The sequence below is a fragment of the Sminthopsis crassicaudata genome, chromosome 2 (assembly GCF_048593235.1).
Source record: "Sminthopsis crassicaudata isolate SCR6 chromosome 2, ASM4859323v1, whole genome shotgun sequence".
In the NCBI taxonomy this organism is placed as follows: Eukaryota; Metazoa; Chordata; class Mammalia; order Dasyuromorphia; family Dasyuridae; genus Sminthopsis; species Sminthopsis crassicaudata.
In genome coordinates, this window is record NC_133618.1 from 424,214,419 (window position 1) to 424,227,862 (window position 13,444).

General features: G+C 37.8%; 1 protein-coding gene across 1 annotated transcript in view; it reads left to right on the plus strand.

Annotated features, from left to right (window-relative positions):
- The window catches only part of RANBP17 (RAN binding protein 17), a 328,697-nt gene extending 315,570 nt beyond the window's left edge, over positions 1 to 13,127 (plus strand). The window contains exons 26-28 of the mRNA XM_074292053.1: positions 8,117 to 8,215; positions 11,565 to 11,692; positions 12,718 to 13,127. Coding sequence (XP_074148154.1) covers positions 8,117 to 8,215; positions 11,565 to 11,692; positions 12,718 to 12,814 — 324 coding nt within the window. The 3' untranslated portion in view covers positions 12,815 to 13,127. The remainder of the gene's footprint in view (positions 1 to 8,116; positions 8,216 to 11,564; positions 11,693 to 12,717) is intronic.
- Positions 13,128 to 13,444: the final 317 nt, after the last annotated feature.

A 13,444-nucleotide genomic window follows, 5' to 3' on the forward strand; every position in this document is an offset into this window, starting at 1 on the left:
AGAAAGAGGCTCATAGAAGTTGAAGTGATTTGCCCAAGTTGTAAATGGCAGAGCCAAGATTCAGATCCCAGTGGTCTTACTCTAGTCCATACTTTTTAATCATTCACTTAAACAAATATTTTTCAAATGACAACTTTGTGCCAGCTTCTCTGCTGTATTGGGGGGAGGGGGGAATACAATGACAAAAATAGAACAGTCCTGGCCTAAGGGAGCTCATGGGAAGAAACAGCATGGATATAGATAAGTAAACATAAGACTTATTTTTTTTTAATTTTATTTTTTTTTTCTTTTTCTGAGGCTGGGGGTTAAGCAATTTGCCCAGGGTCACACAGTTAGGAAGTGTTAAGTGTCTGAGACCACATTTGAACTCCGGTCCTCCTGAATTCAGGGCTGGTGCTCTATCCACTGCGCCACCTAGCTGCCCCAGTAAACCTAAGATTTATATAAAATGAGTGGGAAGTCATTTCAGGGGAGGATGTTGGAGGTGGAGAAAGACTGTCAGATCTTAGAGAATCAGGAAAGACTTTATTCAGCTGGGAGCACTTGAGCTGAGCCTTGAGGAAAAGTAAGGAGTCTAGAGACAGGTGAAAACAAGGCAATTACAGCCAAATTGTGAGATGTTCTAACCATTGCAGGCTGAATCTTGGATGACTTCTTTATGTTATTTATAGGTTTTGAGGAATCATAAATATAGAGCTAAAAAGAACCTTAGAGGTCATCAAATCCTCCCCTTTATTTCACAGATGGGGAAACTGAGGCCAAGTGAGGTTGAGTAGTGATTGCTATTTATATCACTTGCCCAAGATCACACAAAGACCAAAGCTGGAACTCAAACTACAGACTTTTGGGATTCTTTTCTCCACTGGCCTCCACTAGCACTTATTTTAAAGACTTACCTAAATTCATATTTCTGCTCTTTTCCAAAATATATTTAAAGTAATAATCAAGAAATGTTAACATCCTCAATTTTGACATTATGGCCTTTCTATGGAGGTATGTGTGTGAGTGATATCATTTGTGTAAAAAACTAACATATCTGAAAAAAAGCAACCAAGTCCGAATCTTGGAATAACCATTCTTTTTGATGGAAAATGTTTTTGACATGTCTTGAGAGTTTCCCGCATAAATGCTGCTTTTTCCCACATGAAAACATTTTGAATGTGACATGTAAAATAATCCCCCACTGGAGCTTGTGAGGATTTTTAGGTCCATCTAACTGAATCCCTACAGGAAATCAAAGAGAGTGTTGTGACAGATGAGAGGCAATGAAACTTTGAACCTCCTTCTGCAGGGGTAATATATTTATTATGAAATACAATATTCATTGCACTCTGCTTTGATGACTGCATCAGATGCCCTCATGCCATTATCCTTTATGTTATTCTGTTGTGAAATATGATATTCATTGAGAAATGTTGTGATGACTATTCACTAAAGTAGCATGCTGTTTCCCTACTGTCTCTCTCTTTGGAATGGCCTCAGTTAGAGTTTAGTTTATCACTGAATATTTAATGTAAACATGTGCTTGTAGTCAGCTCTGTCATGCAAATATATTTAAGCTGGTTAGTAGCCTTTTCATTGCTCCTGATTTGGGAAGTTAATAGTTTGTTTACATTGTTAGATTGCCAAACAGAAGGCTCCTCGGGCCCATCTCTGGCGTTACCAGGGCAATTTGACATCATAACTGTTCTTTCTATTTAAAAACCCCAATTTGGCGCTCATGTTTTTCATGGTTGAAATTTATTGACATTATCAGCATGACTAGGAGAGGGAAAGAGAAAAATAGAGAGGGAGATAGAAAGAGGCAGACACAAAAAGAGACAAACAGAGAGATTGTACTTTCTAAAAAACAGGGAATTTCAAGCACATGTCACTTAAGGTCCTTTTCAACTCCAGATACTAAAAATCCATGAATTACAGGAGACTTAGAGTGCAAATCACTTGTGGAGGTGGTGATGATGGGAACCAAGGTGAACAGGTCTTCAAGGTACCTCACTAGAAAAGTGGAGACAATCTAATTTAAAAGTTGTCATTTCCCTGTATCCTTATCATCCTCCTCCAGAGAGCTTTCTGTTCAAGTAACTTGTGTGTCCCTTATTCAGTCACTTGCTTTCTGACCTTTAGTTTTTCTTTCTATTAAAATGAGTGGCTTGACTGTAGATAATCTCCTATCCAGGTCTAACAGTCAATGATGATAAATATGTGTAAATTTCCCATCTATTATTTAGTATTTGGAGACATACCTGGGTCCCTAACAGGTTCAACAACTCTTCCTGGAGATATTGGGGGAAATTCAGGTTGGCAATAATTTGCTCTAGACATAAATATCACCTTGCCAAACTAAGTTTTGTCTGCCTTGTAGATAATTAGAGGAAGACATTTTATAATTTAAAAACTAACCCTTTTAATAATGGACAAATGGGGTGGTAACTTGCCCTGAGAGGTAGAAATATAAAATTATCTCAAAGAAGAGCATAGGTGGTATTTCCACAAACAATGTTTATTTTCCTTATTAAATAAAAGAGTGTTTTGTGTAGTGTTGGCAGGATGAGGGGAAGAAAATCTCAAAGGCTGAATGGCAAGGTCTAAAGCACTCCAGCTCCCTTGGTTTCTTGGTTTTATTTTAATGCAGCAAGCCTGTTTTATGGTATTTTCAGCCCCTTGAAATATGATTTACCACTCATAAAAAGTTTCAAATAGATAATGAAGATACAGGAATGAGACTTGCAGGGAAGTATACTCAATTTTGTTCTCTTGTTCTACAGTACATTTCTGCTGCTGAAATGAATTATTTATTATAATTTATTTCAACAGTGGAAAATAAAACTTTTTCCTGTGATGTGTTCGGTAACATTCAGAAAAGACACATTATAGGCAGTCCTCTCAATTAATTAATTCTGAAGTTCCATTCTAAGTTTATCTTTTCTCTGATAAACTAAGACACTTCCAGGTAATTCCTCCTCAAATAAACTATGATTAAAGTGAACATTTAAAAAACAAGGGCATCGTTAGTAATGGAAAAAATTTGATGCCACAGCAAAATCCCATTATGTCTTTCCTTAAGTTTGACAATGGATGGAAGATTTTTTAAATATTCTGTGCCATCTCTCACTTGTGGGGAAAGCATCCTTTGGACTTTGTGAAAAGCTGGTGAGTGCAGTTAGTTTGGAAGAGCAACCCTGCCCACTCCCTCCTTGCCCAGAGTGGAGGCGGCTTAGAGCTGCAGAGCTCAGCCAGTGCCCTTGCCGTTTTGATTCTTTCCGACATTGTACAGAGGCCAAGTAGGCATCCCTCCAAGTGATTTTCCAAAGGAGAATGGGCCATACGCTAATTGACTGTACCATCTCATTTCCTAAAAACGGGCCAACGTCATCTTGTACTTAGTGAGTATGAGAATTTTCATCTCAAATGCTAAATGTTTTCTCTTCTTAGGAGAATATAAAGATGCTAATAAGCACTTGAGAATGTTCTTAATATGTACCCAGGTGTTAAAAGATCGAACGTAACATGCTTACTTACCATGGTTTAGTTAAGCTGGCTAAGTAAAAATAACTAAAGATATGCTTATTCGTCTGTTCCTGTCATCTTACATATCATTCCACTCAGAGCACAGAGGTAGACAGCAGACGAAGAAAACAATTGATTCCTTTTCCCTAATGATGACTATTATCTAATTTGAGCAGGATCAAATTTCAATATCTACTGTGCATGTGGCCTCAGGAACAGCTCTTTGTAACAACAGCCACTGGCTGGCTTTAAAGAGTGCTAGCCATTTATGTCTTGTTTTTCCTCAAGAGGCAGCCTTTGGATTCTCCTGTACTCTAACAGTGATGGCCCACAAGAGCTTCAGAGCCTGGGGTGAGTTTGCTGAGGATACTGAGGGCAAGATTATCTCCTAAAAACCCAGACTCTATAGTCTCTCATCCCCATGCTTATGAAAGCAAAGAGTTCTAGGACAGATATTCATAGCACTTTGGCTACAGCTTAATTCATTATTTTAAGTCAGTGTCAAGCATGGATTTGGGAGTCACTTTAGAGGTTTTATCATCTTCCTCTTCAGAACCTGTTGAGATCTCCTTAGGCTTTAAGTCCAGGACTTAGAATGGGAAAGGAATAACATCCACCTGCTAATAATAGTTAAGTGTTCATTTTTTGAAAGATGTCTGTTAGGACAAAGTATATAAGGACATTTTGTAGTATTTATAATAATTTTAATTTAAATTGTGATATATTGCCAGTCTGCCAGTAAGACAAAGGAAAGTTTCTTCTTTCTAAAAATGTTCTGAATTAATCAGGATTATCTAGAAATTCTAAAAATGTTTTCAACAAATTTTTTTAAAATTCTTTTGATGAAAAATAGCTGGAAACTCTCAGGGGACAGCAACTCTAGGTTCTCTTTCCAGACACCTAGGGGGCTCCTTAGCCAATCAGCAGATGGTGGGACCGAAGTGGTAGCCAGAAAAGGCAGGTGGTGGGAGGGAAGAATGAGTGATGACAAGACCAAAAAAGAAGCAAGCTGAATGTGGAGGGTGCAGAGAGCCCAACTCTTCATTTGTCCTTCGGAATATTATAAAAGTCCATATAGGAGTTTTTGTTGCGTTTTTTGTTTATGTTCTCAAAACAGAGCATGGATTTCAGTTTTCCTATCACATAGATATAACTTCAACTCTCTGTGTTATAGACCCATAATCATGGACTAGAGCATAGAATGGTGTAAGCTGATAGCTGAGACTCATCCTCATGGTGCAATGGAAGGAGGACTTAATTTGAAGGACCGGAGTATAAATTCTGGTTTTGCCACTTAGCATCTTGTGACCTTAGATAAGTCACTTAACTTCCATGGCCTCAGTTTCCTTATCTACAAAATGAAAGGGTTAGACTACATGGTCTATAAGGTTTCTCTTTCAGCTCCAAATCTATGGTCCTGAGACCACTGTTAGGTAAAAACACTGCCATTATGAGGAGAACACTTGTTGATATGATTGATATGCTTATGCCTTATTGATAGAAATCGAGGAGAATTCTCTGACTTTTGAAAGAGGTCCAAAATCATCATTCCTTTGAACCAAATAATTTGGAAAGTATGTATTTTTGCATTTTTACAAACTGGGCTATTGGATATGGTCTGAATTTATCAGATTTCTTGTTAATATCAACATTGATCTTCCTCTTTATCCCTTTATATCTTTCTCCCCATGGCCACTGCCCTGCCTAACTGGTTATTTTCATTCCTGTTCAGCCCTCATTCTGACCTGACCTCAGCCCTGTCCAGCCTCCACCTTTCATATTGAAAGGACACTTCTTAACCTAGCAATTCAGTGTTGAGATGATCTTTCTTCAGAGTTAATGGTGACTGAGAGTTATATATTGAATAAGGCTATGAGTAAGCTAGTTTTCTTTATATTTTGTGAATTTGTGTTCAAAGTGGCTTTATTTTTTGTTTGAAATAATGTGAATTTCCAAAAGATCACAAACACCTCTATTAGAATAGCAGTAGCTAAACACATGCCAAAGCCAGATACATAAGACTTAGACCATGCAGTGATTTGGTTTATCCATATCATTGTTGTCCTTAGTAGGAACAGTAGTTGAGAGGTTACCATTATGCCTACCATTAATTTGAATTTAGTCTCCAAATAGGGCATTTGTCAGGAGCTGCTGTTCCAGATTAAAGGCAGGTGGGTGTACTTAAATTTTACCTTAAATTAAAGTAATTAAATTCACCTCCAAAAGCAAAACAAACAAGTGATTACATCCTTATTGGAATGAAATTCCCCAAACCTAGCACCCCAACTTCAATATGTCTTGGAGGACCATTTCTACAGCATTATAGGAAAGACTTTTGTTTCTGCATAAACTTTTTCACTTTGCATAAATGATGGATCAAGTCACACAGAATATACAGATAGTTGTCTCTCAGACTTCCTTATTTATTTGCAACAGAAAGGTTTTTAAGAACATTTTTAAAAGATTATTTAAAGGCGTGACACTTTGCAATAGATTAAAATAACTATTCTAGGATTTATAACACCAAAATATCACATAGTTGATATGATCAGACCTGTTATTTTCAGAATAGTAGAAAGACGTTGAGATGTGCCTGCATCCAACATATTCACTTCCTTCACACTAAATGTTCCAAATGATTGGTCCTTACTCTCTGAGAGTTCTCTTTCTTACCTGAGAGTTCTTCACTGCCCACTCTAGTCATTTCAGTAACATGGAAGAAACTTTCCACCAAAGATCTGCTATTGAACTAAATGTGCTTTTATTCTCAGAGATTCTGATTCTCTGTCCTCTGTTCTTTCTGAGAAGAATGTTTTCTAGGTTCTGCTGCAGGTCAACCTAATAATTAGAAAAAGTCTACTGATAATGGAATGCTATAATAATAATATAAATTGAATGGATTTGCTTTACTGATTTCAGTTTTTCCACAAGAATGAAAGAAAAGTTCCTTTTAACCAACTTTATTTTTAGAAAAGTATTTTATTCAAACATTCCCTTGCTTATTACAGACATAAATACATGCATTCAGAGAAATGAATCCACAAGAGTACTGTATAAAGTAATTGGCACATCACTTCAGGATGCTTCGTCATTTATAGAAGGAGTTTTGGTGCCACTGACTTGAATCCTTTCCATGAAAATATTCATTCTGCCTCCAGATTGCAAAGCCCATAATATTTTAGATTGCCTCAATGGATGTTAGAGGTTTTTTTGTTTGTTTGTTTGTTTGTTTTGTCATTTTAATTTGTGGCTCTGTGACTTTGGAAAGCTTGTTGGAATGTGGTCTCTATTACAGACATGCAGATTCTTCTGTATTTGCAGATTATTTTCTCCATCTTAAGACATAAACTGTTCCCAGAGTTGCTGGACAGACAATTATTACCCAACTGTTATTAAAGCTTTCCTAAATCACCAGCCGTCTTATATTATAATGGGTAGATCTCCATGGAGGATTTATGTGATAAAACATAAATAAAAATCTCAGATTGAGGAGTTGTGACCTGTATCAGTGAAAGGTATATCTGTGCTGATGATAGCACAGATGCTTTATTAAAGTAGAAAAGCACAAAAGTTTAGAGCTAGGAGGTACCTTATGAGTATGACTAGAAATCTTGTACTTTTTGCAGCACTTTCACTGCAGAAACCATTGGTATCTCACAACATCCCTGGGATTCATTTCTTATCCATACTTTACAGATACTAAAACTAAGACATGTGGAAGTTAAATAATTGGCCTCAAGTCAGACATAGAAATCAGAAAAAAAAATAATAATAATAACACCTCAGCTGCCAATACCTAAAGCTGAACTGTCTTCATAAGGGAAATGACAAGTTATACTTACAAAAGAGGGAATACAAAGTGCTAGGAAAGTGGCTCAATATATCCTCCCACTATCTACAGCGTTAAGGACCAAGACTGGAGAGGGTGAGGAGCAGGAGCCTCAAAAAGAACCCCAGGATTGGGGTGGAGATGGAGATGGAAATATCCTAGTATGACCCAACGACATCAATAGGAAGCAGCCTTAGCAGCCAAAACAAACAGAGGTTGACAATCCTGTTTCTATGTGCCATATGCTAGGGCAGGAAAGGCAAGGATTGAAACTTCCTCCTCTGCACTTGACTGTCATATGCCTCAATGGGGCCTGGGAAGCATCCAAAATGTGTTCTTAGGTCTAGCTTGTCTTTCTTCTAGGGAGACTTCCAGGTGAGCTCAGACAAAGACTTCCAGAGCCTATCTGAGTTCCCTCCTCTCTAAAGTCTGTTTTTTTGGGGATTTTATAGGGAGGAAATTTTGCTATCCCTATCACTTAGTTTTCCTAATTGAAAAGTAGACACTTGTCTTGTTCCCCTAATTATTCTGTGGGTGAGCAACATGAAAACTAGTCCTTTTTTAGCACCATCAGTGCCCATTGCTTTTCTTTAGATACTACTAAATTTTTTCTGAGACTGGGTAACCTTATTGCTTTCCATTCTTGATTGGCTGCTTCTCTATGGAGTATACAGCTTTACAAAGATTTAGATATTTTTCAGAGTGGGTTATTGTAGCTGAGGCAGGTGAAGGGGAGACCCCAAGCCAACAGTACCAATTCTGTATGCATTATTCTTTCAGATGATGTCTGCTCTCTTGAACGTCATCATTTTTGAAGACTGTCGGAACCAGTGGTCAGTGTCAAGGCCTCTGCTGGGCCTTATACTACTCAATGAGGAGGTGAGTGTTAGAGATGAGTGGTGAGGGTCAGTGTCACAAGACCTCAGGAAGAGGCAGGATCCTTGCGCCATACCCTTCTTTGGGACATATCCTATCACCTTTGCAGGAAAAGTCGATGACTGCACTGTCCCTTCTCCTGCAGAGGTGTTAGTATATGGCCCAAAGAACACTACAGTGGAGGGATTTGGGAGCAGCTCCGGGCTTTTCCTAGGGATTCATTTGCTGTACCTCTTCCCAGGCCCTCAGCTTGTCCTCTTTTGATTTAACATAAGAAACTTCTGTTGTATAGTTTGATGGGTCTTTTATCCCCTGCCACCTTTGTTGCTGGTTTAAGCTAAAGATTATTTAAATAAATAATCAATTTTTTTCAATTCTCCCCATCTCCCTTGAAAGTTCCAAACAGATCTTATGGACAATTTAAAGAACCAACCCTGAGACTCCAACCCATAGATCCAATTGTTGAAGTCCATTGCCTCTTACTCCTGAACCATCCCATGCTCAAAAATTCCTAGTCCACATCTGAAGCAAACCCTTGCCATTTTCTCTCTATCCCTAGGGAAATACATCTTTCTTGTTTGAAGAGTCTTTGTCAAATGTCCATAGAAGCTACTGACTTCCTTTGCAAGGAAAGGGCCTGGTATTCAGGGAATAGTGTGTGTGTGTGTGTGTGTGTGTGTGTGTGTGTGTGTGTGTGTGCATGCGTGCGCATACAAGTGTGTACACATATGTGTGGTATATATGTGACTCCTGAAGAGAGGGTGGCTATACTGTGCTTCCTGCTGATGATGATGATTCTGTCTCTCAAGCCATCTCTAGGAGCAGTATATTACTGCTATAGAGAATGAATTGTCTATACAATAAGATAGTACTGGGGAAAAAAAGACATTGAGATTAGAGGCAGCCGCATACATTAAAATTCAAACTGAAATCCCAGCCATGGAAGGAAACTAATAGAAGAAGAAAATATATCAAAAAGAGAAGAGCTGTCTCATCATTCACCTGTGCTGAAGTATCCAATTTTAGCCACATCCAATAGCACTGTCATTCATCTTCTCTCAGTGTTATTGTGATTTAAATCCAAGCTCTATAAAAGAGAGCAGTTCTTTTAAAATGATTGAGAGGGAATAAGGGCAAATTCAGTGTTTAGAAAAAGCTTATGACATCACAATATTATACTTTACTGATGGAGGCAATATTTCATGGTTTGGGATGAAAAACTAATAATTTTCTATTTGGTGTGAGTCACTGCATCATTATAAAAGAGAAAAATAAGTAGTTTTGTGCATTCCCAGTCTTGTTCAGGAAGACACTGTAGTTTAAGTATAATATCTCTGATATATCATATTTAAGTATTAGTCTGACTACATATTAATTATGTGTATTTTGATGTGAGCTGTTTTAGCGTATGATGGAAATTAAATATCATGCCATTTGGACTCAAAAAAATAAACATATCTCTGACAGAATGTTGCCTTTATGCTAAAATTAGACTGTTTTCAATGATTAGGAGCTGTGTTTAGCATAAAGGTTTGTATTTATGTAAAAATCAGGAAACCCCAGCAAAGAGATGGTGGCTGTCTTGTTATTTGTCTAGAGACCAAGAATGTCAAATTTTTCACTTAGTGTCACAAAAAGCTCTCTCAGAAATGAACAAGAACTAGCAATGTCTTTATCTTTATCCACAATACCCATCTCTCTACTTTCCCCCTTTACCACTACCACAAACCCTGTGCTGTCCTTTATGACAAGACATATGCAGTAATCGCAACTGTGGTCCAAAGCAATGGTGTCAAACTCACACAGAAATGGGTGCCACTAATCCATACATAAGGATTCCTGTGGACAGGACACAGCTGCTTAGAATGTCTTTTCCCTACTACTAGGTAGCTAGTTGAGTAGGAATTTTCTGGAGCTGTTTACCTACTGGCTTTTCAAAATCACAGTTGCAGTATCTTAGGTTTTTCAAACAGCTTTTCTCACAACAGCCCTGTGAAGCAGATAGTGCAGGTTATCTAAGTTTCATTGTGTTTTATTTATATTGTAAAATATTTCCTAATTATATTTTAATTTGGTCCCAGCAATATAGGATGTGTTGTGGACCACATGATCTACAGCCATTTGGGAGAGTGATTCACCTGATTAAGCAACCTGACATCAGGGATCTTGTAGCACTTCCATGTGTCTGGGCCCAACAGCCCTGTTTCTGCAGCTCAACTCACTATTTCATAGAATCTAGAGATGTAATTGATCTCCTAAATGGGCCAGAATCATCTCTTCTGACTTCCCCCTTGTTTTAAATGAAAAAGTAGCAGTCCAATGATATAAGGATCACTAGGACATGGACCCAGATCTTCCAACGCTGAATAAGGGTCTGTTTCCACTGCACAGTGCTCATTTTCTGTCCACATCAGCATGTTTGATCAGCATCATTTCTATTTTAATCGCAAACCAAAACATTTGAGAAAACTTCTCTCAGCCTAGAAAAGTTTCTACCACTTCTACTAAATGTGCGGATTAGGTGAAAAGAAACCTACAAATAATAATGATAATAACAACAGGAACAACATTTCTATATTATGTTAGTTTAAAAAACATTTTTCTTACAACATTTGAGCTAGGGGGCAGCTAGGTGGCGCAGTGGATAGAGCACCAGCCTTGAATTCAGGAGGATCCAAGTTCAAATCTGGTCTCAGACACTTAACATTTCCTAGCTGTGTGATCCTGGGCAAGTCACTTAACCTCAGCCTCAGGAAAAACAAAAAAACCAAAAACCAAAAACCAAAAAAACGAAAACAAAAAAAAAAAAAAAAAAAAAAACATTTGAGCTAGAGAGTACAGGTGTCATTATCTCCTTCCTAGAAATGTTTGGAAACTAAGTCTCAGCAGAGAGTTGATTTACCTGTGGTCACAAAGCTTAGGAAAGGGATTCACACCCAAAGCTTCTGACCTTCAAACTACTAGTACCCCCTTCTACATCATGTAACAAAGCAGTGAGACTCCCAGGGAAAAATAGTGAACACCATCCTCCTAAAGCAGCTATAGCATGACTCTGAAGAGAGGTTTTGTAGCCATTGCTAAGTTTAACCCTTGGAAAGGGTTAAAGTACAGTTGAAGTACAGTTCTCCCTGAGACAAGCCTTCTCTGGGAGGCAGGTGTGAAAATGCTCACTAGCCAGACACTGATGCAAATGTAAGCAAAAATAAAGCCCTTGGAAGTCACATGAGGAAATTCTGGAGGACTAGAAAAGCCCATGTCCAGCACTCTTCCCACCCTAGCCCTCAACTTGTGAACATCCAGAACTGAATTCTGAGCCCTCAAATTGTCTTCTAAAATATTTGCCTCCTAATAGTATTTCAGTGAATTGAGGGAGAGCCTGATAAACAGCCAACCCATTGGCAAACATGAAGTCCTGGCCCAGTGTTTCAGGAACCTGATGGAGGGTGTGGAACAGAACCTGCTGATAAAGAACAGAGACAGGTAAGTATTTCCCCAAAAGCACAACTGCTTAGGGTATCTTTTCCTTACCAGACAGCTAGTTGTCCCGGAACTGTTTACCTACAGGCTTTTTAAAATCACACTTGCAGGATCTTAGGTTTTGCAAACTGCTTTTCTCACTACAGTTCTGTGAGGTAGATAGTGCAAGTATTATCATTCCCTTTTGACATTTGAATACACTGAGTAACCAAGAAGTTAAATGACTTGCCCCTCAGCCAGAACATATTACATGAACTCTCCTTCTTCCCCGGTAACTTTCAGCATGGTATAGTGGGAAATAGTTGCTTCATATTTAACATAATGATGTTGCATTTTAAGATTATTCTTTACCATAAATAACAGTCCTGAATTGCTCTCATAATTTTAAGCAAAAGAAGCCTGCATTGATCAATCACAAGTGTAAATGCTGCACAAGAAAAGGATGCTTTAAAAAAAAATTCAATCTTTAATCTCAAGGATATGATACAGTTTCAGCTTTAGAATGGTTTGAGTCTATCAACCCAGGAGCTATCTGAAACTTGAGAGTTAGTATTGTAATGCAAAACTAAGGCATATGTAATCTGCCAGGCATTTTCCCTTTGCACACTTTCTTTATGAGGAAAAAGAATCTCCATCAAACCAAACACATATTAATCTGAGGCTAGGTTTGAGGCCAATTGGGAGCCCTTGACAATGGCCCATAGAAAATTTGACCTACTGGTGCCCCGGCAAATTATTGCCCACTGAACCAATTCTTTAAATGTAGAGCAGAAAAAGGAGAATAGGACAGCTAATCTAGAGGTTCCCATAAAAGGAAAAATGTCATGGTCACCTGACTAAACAAAACTATTAAACAGAAACAGATCAGGGACAAGATAATATGTCTCCTTCCTAGGAAAATGAGAGGGGTTCTACTTTTAGGAAACATTTAAAGGCATGGATCTGTCCAAGGTTCTGAAGACCACAGACTCACCACAAAAAGGCAGACAAGCTCACCCTTTCATCATATGTCATCTTTTTTCTTACAGATTCACTCAAAATCTGTCAGTTTTCAGAAGAGATGTGGTTGAAGCTCTACGTAGTGATGGAAGCATAGAATCAGGCATTTTGGACATGATGAGCTGACCCAATTTCAATGATTCCCATGAAGAATAACGTTTTTGAATAGACTCTGGAAGGTTTGGGCCTCAGTATGCTGATGTTGGCCGGACCAATGGAAATTTTTTTTAAAACAATATCTGCATTTTTATAACTCTGGCCTAATTGTAAGAATTTATAAGCATGAGAACAATGTAAAATCACAGTCTTTGCTTTAAAAAAAAAAAAAAAAAAAAAAAAAAGAAATGTTTTCAACCTTTGTTTGTTCTTATACTGCTGTAAAATGATCTAAAAACAATATTTAACCAAAGAACAAAATAAACCCAGCTTTGTTCCAAAATATGTGTTAGTTAATGATTATGAAGTCAGATAATTCATAAATATTTTTAGAAGAAAAATTAGGGATTCATCCTTCAACATGGGCTACATTAACTAAAATAGAGAGCAGAGATTGAGACAAATGCTATTTGAACTTGTTAAATTAATAAAGTTCATTATTTTTCTATGAATATAGAACATTAAATGTTAGAGACGCTGAGATAAGGGCACTTAGAACAAGGCTGGGAGCTCTCTGAGGTGACCCATGGGATTGCTTACAGAGCTCTCCTACACAATGGCATCTGATAAAGCAGAGAGACAGTAATACAATTAAATGAC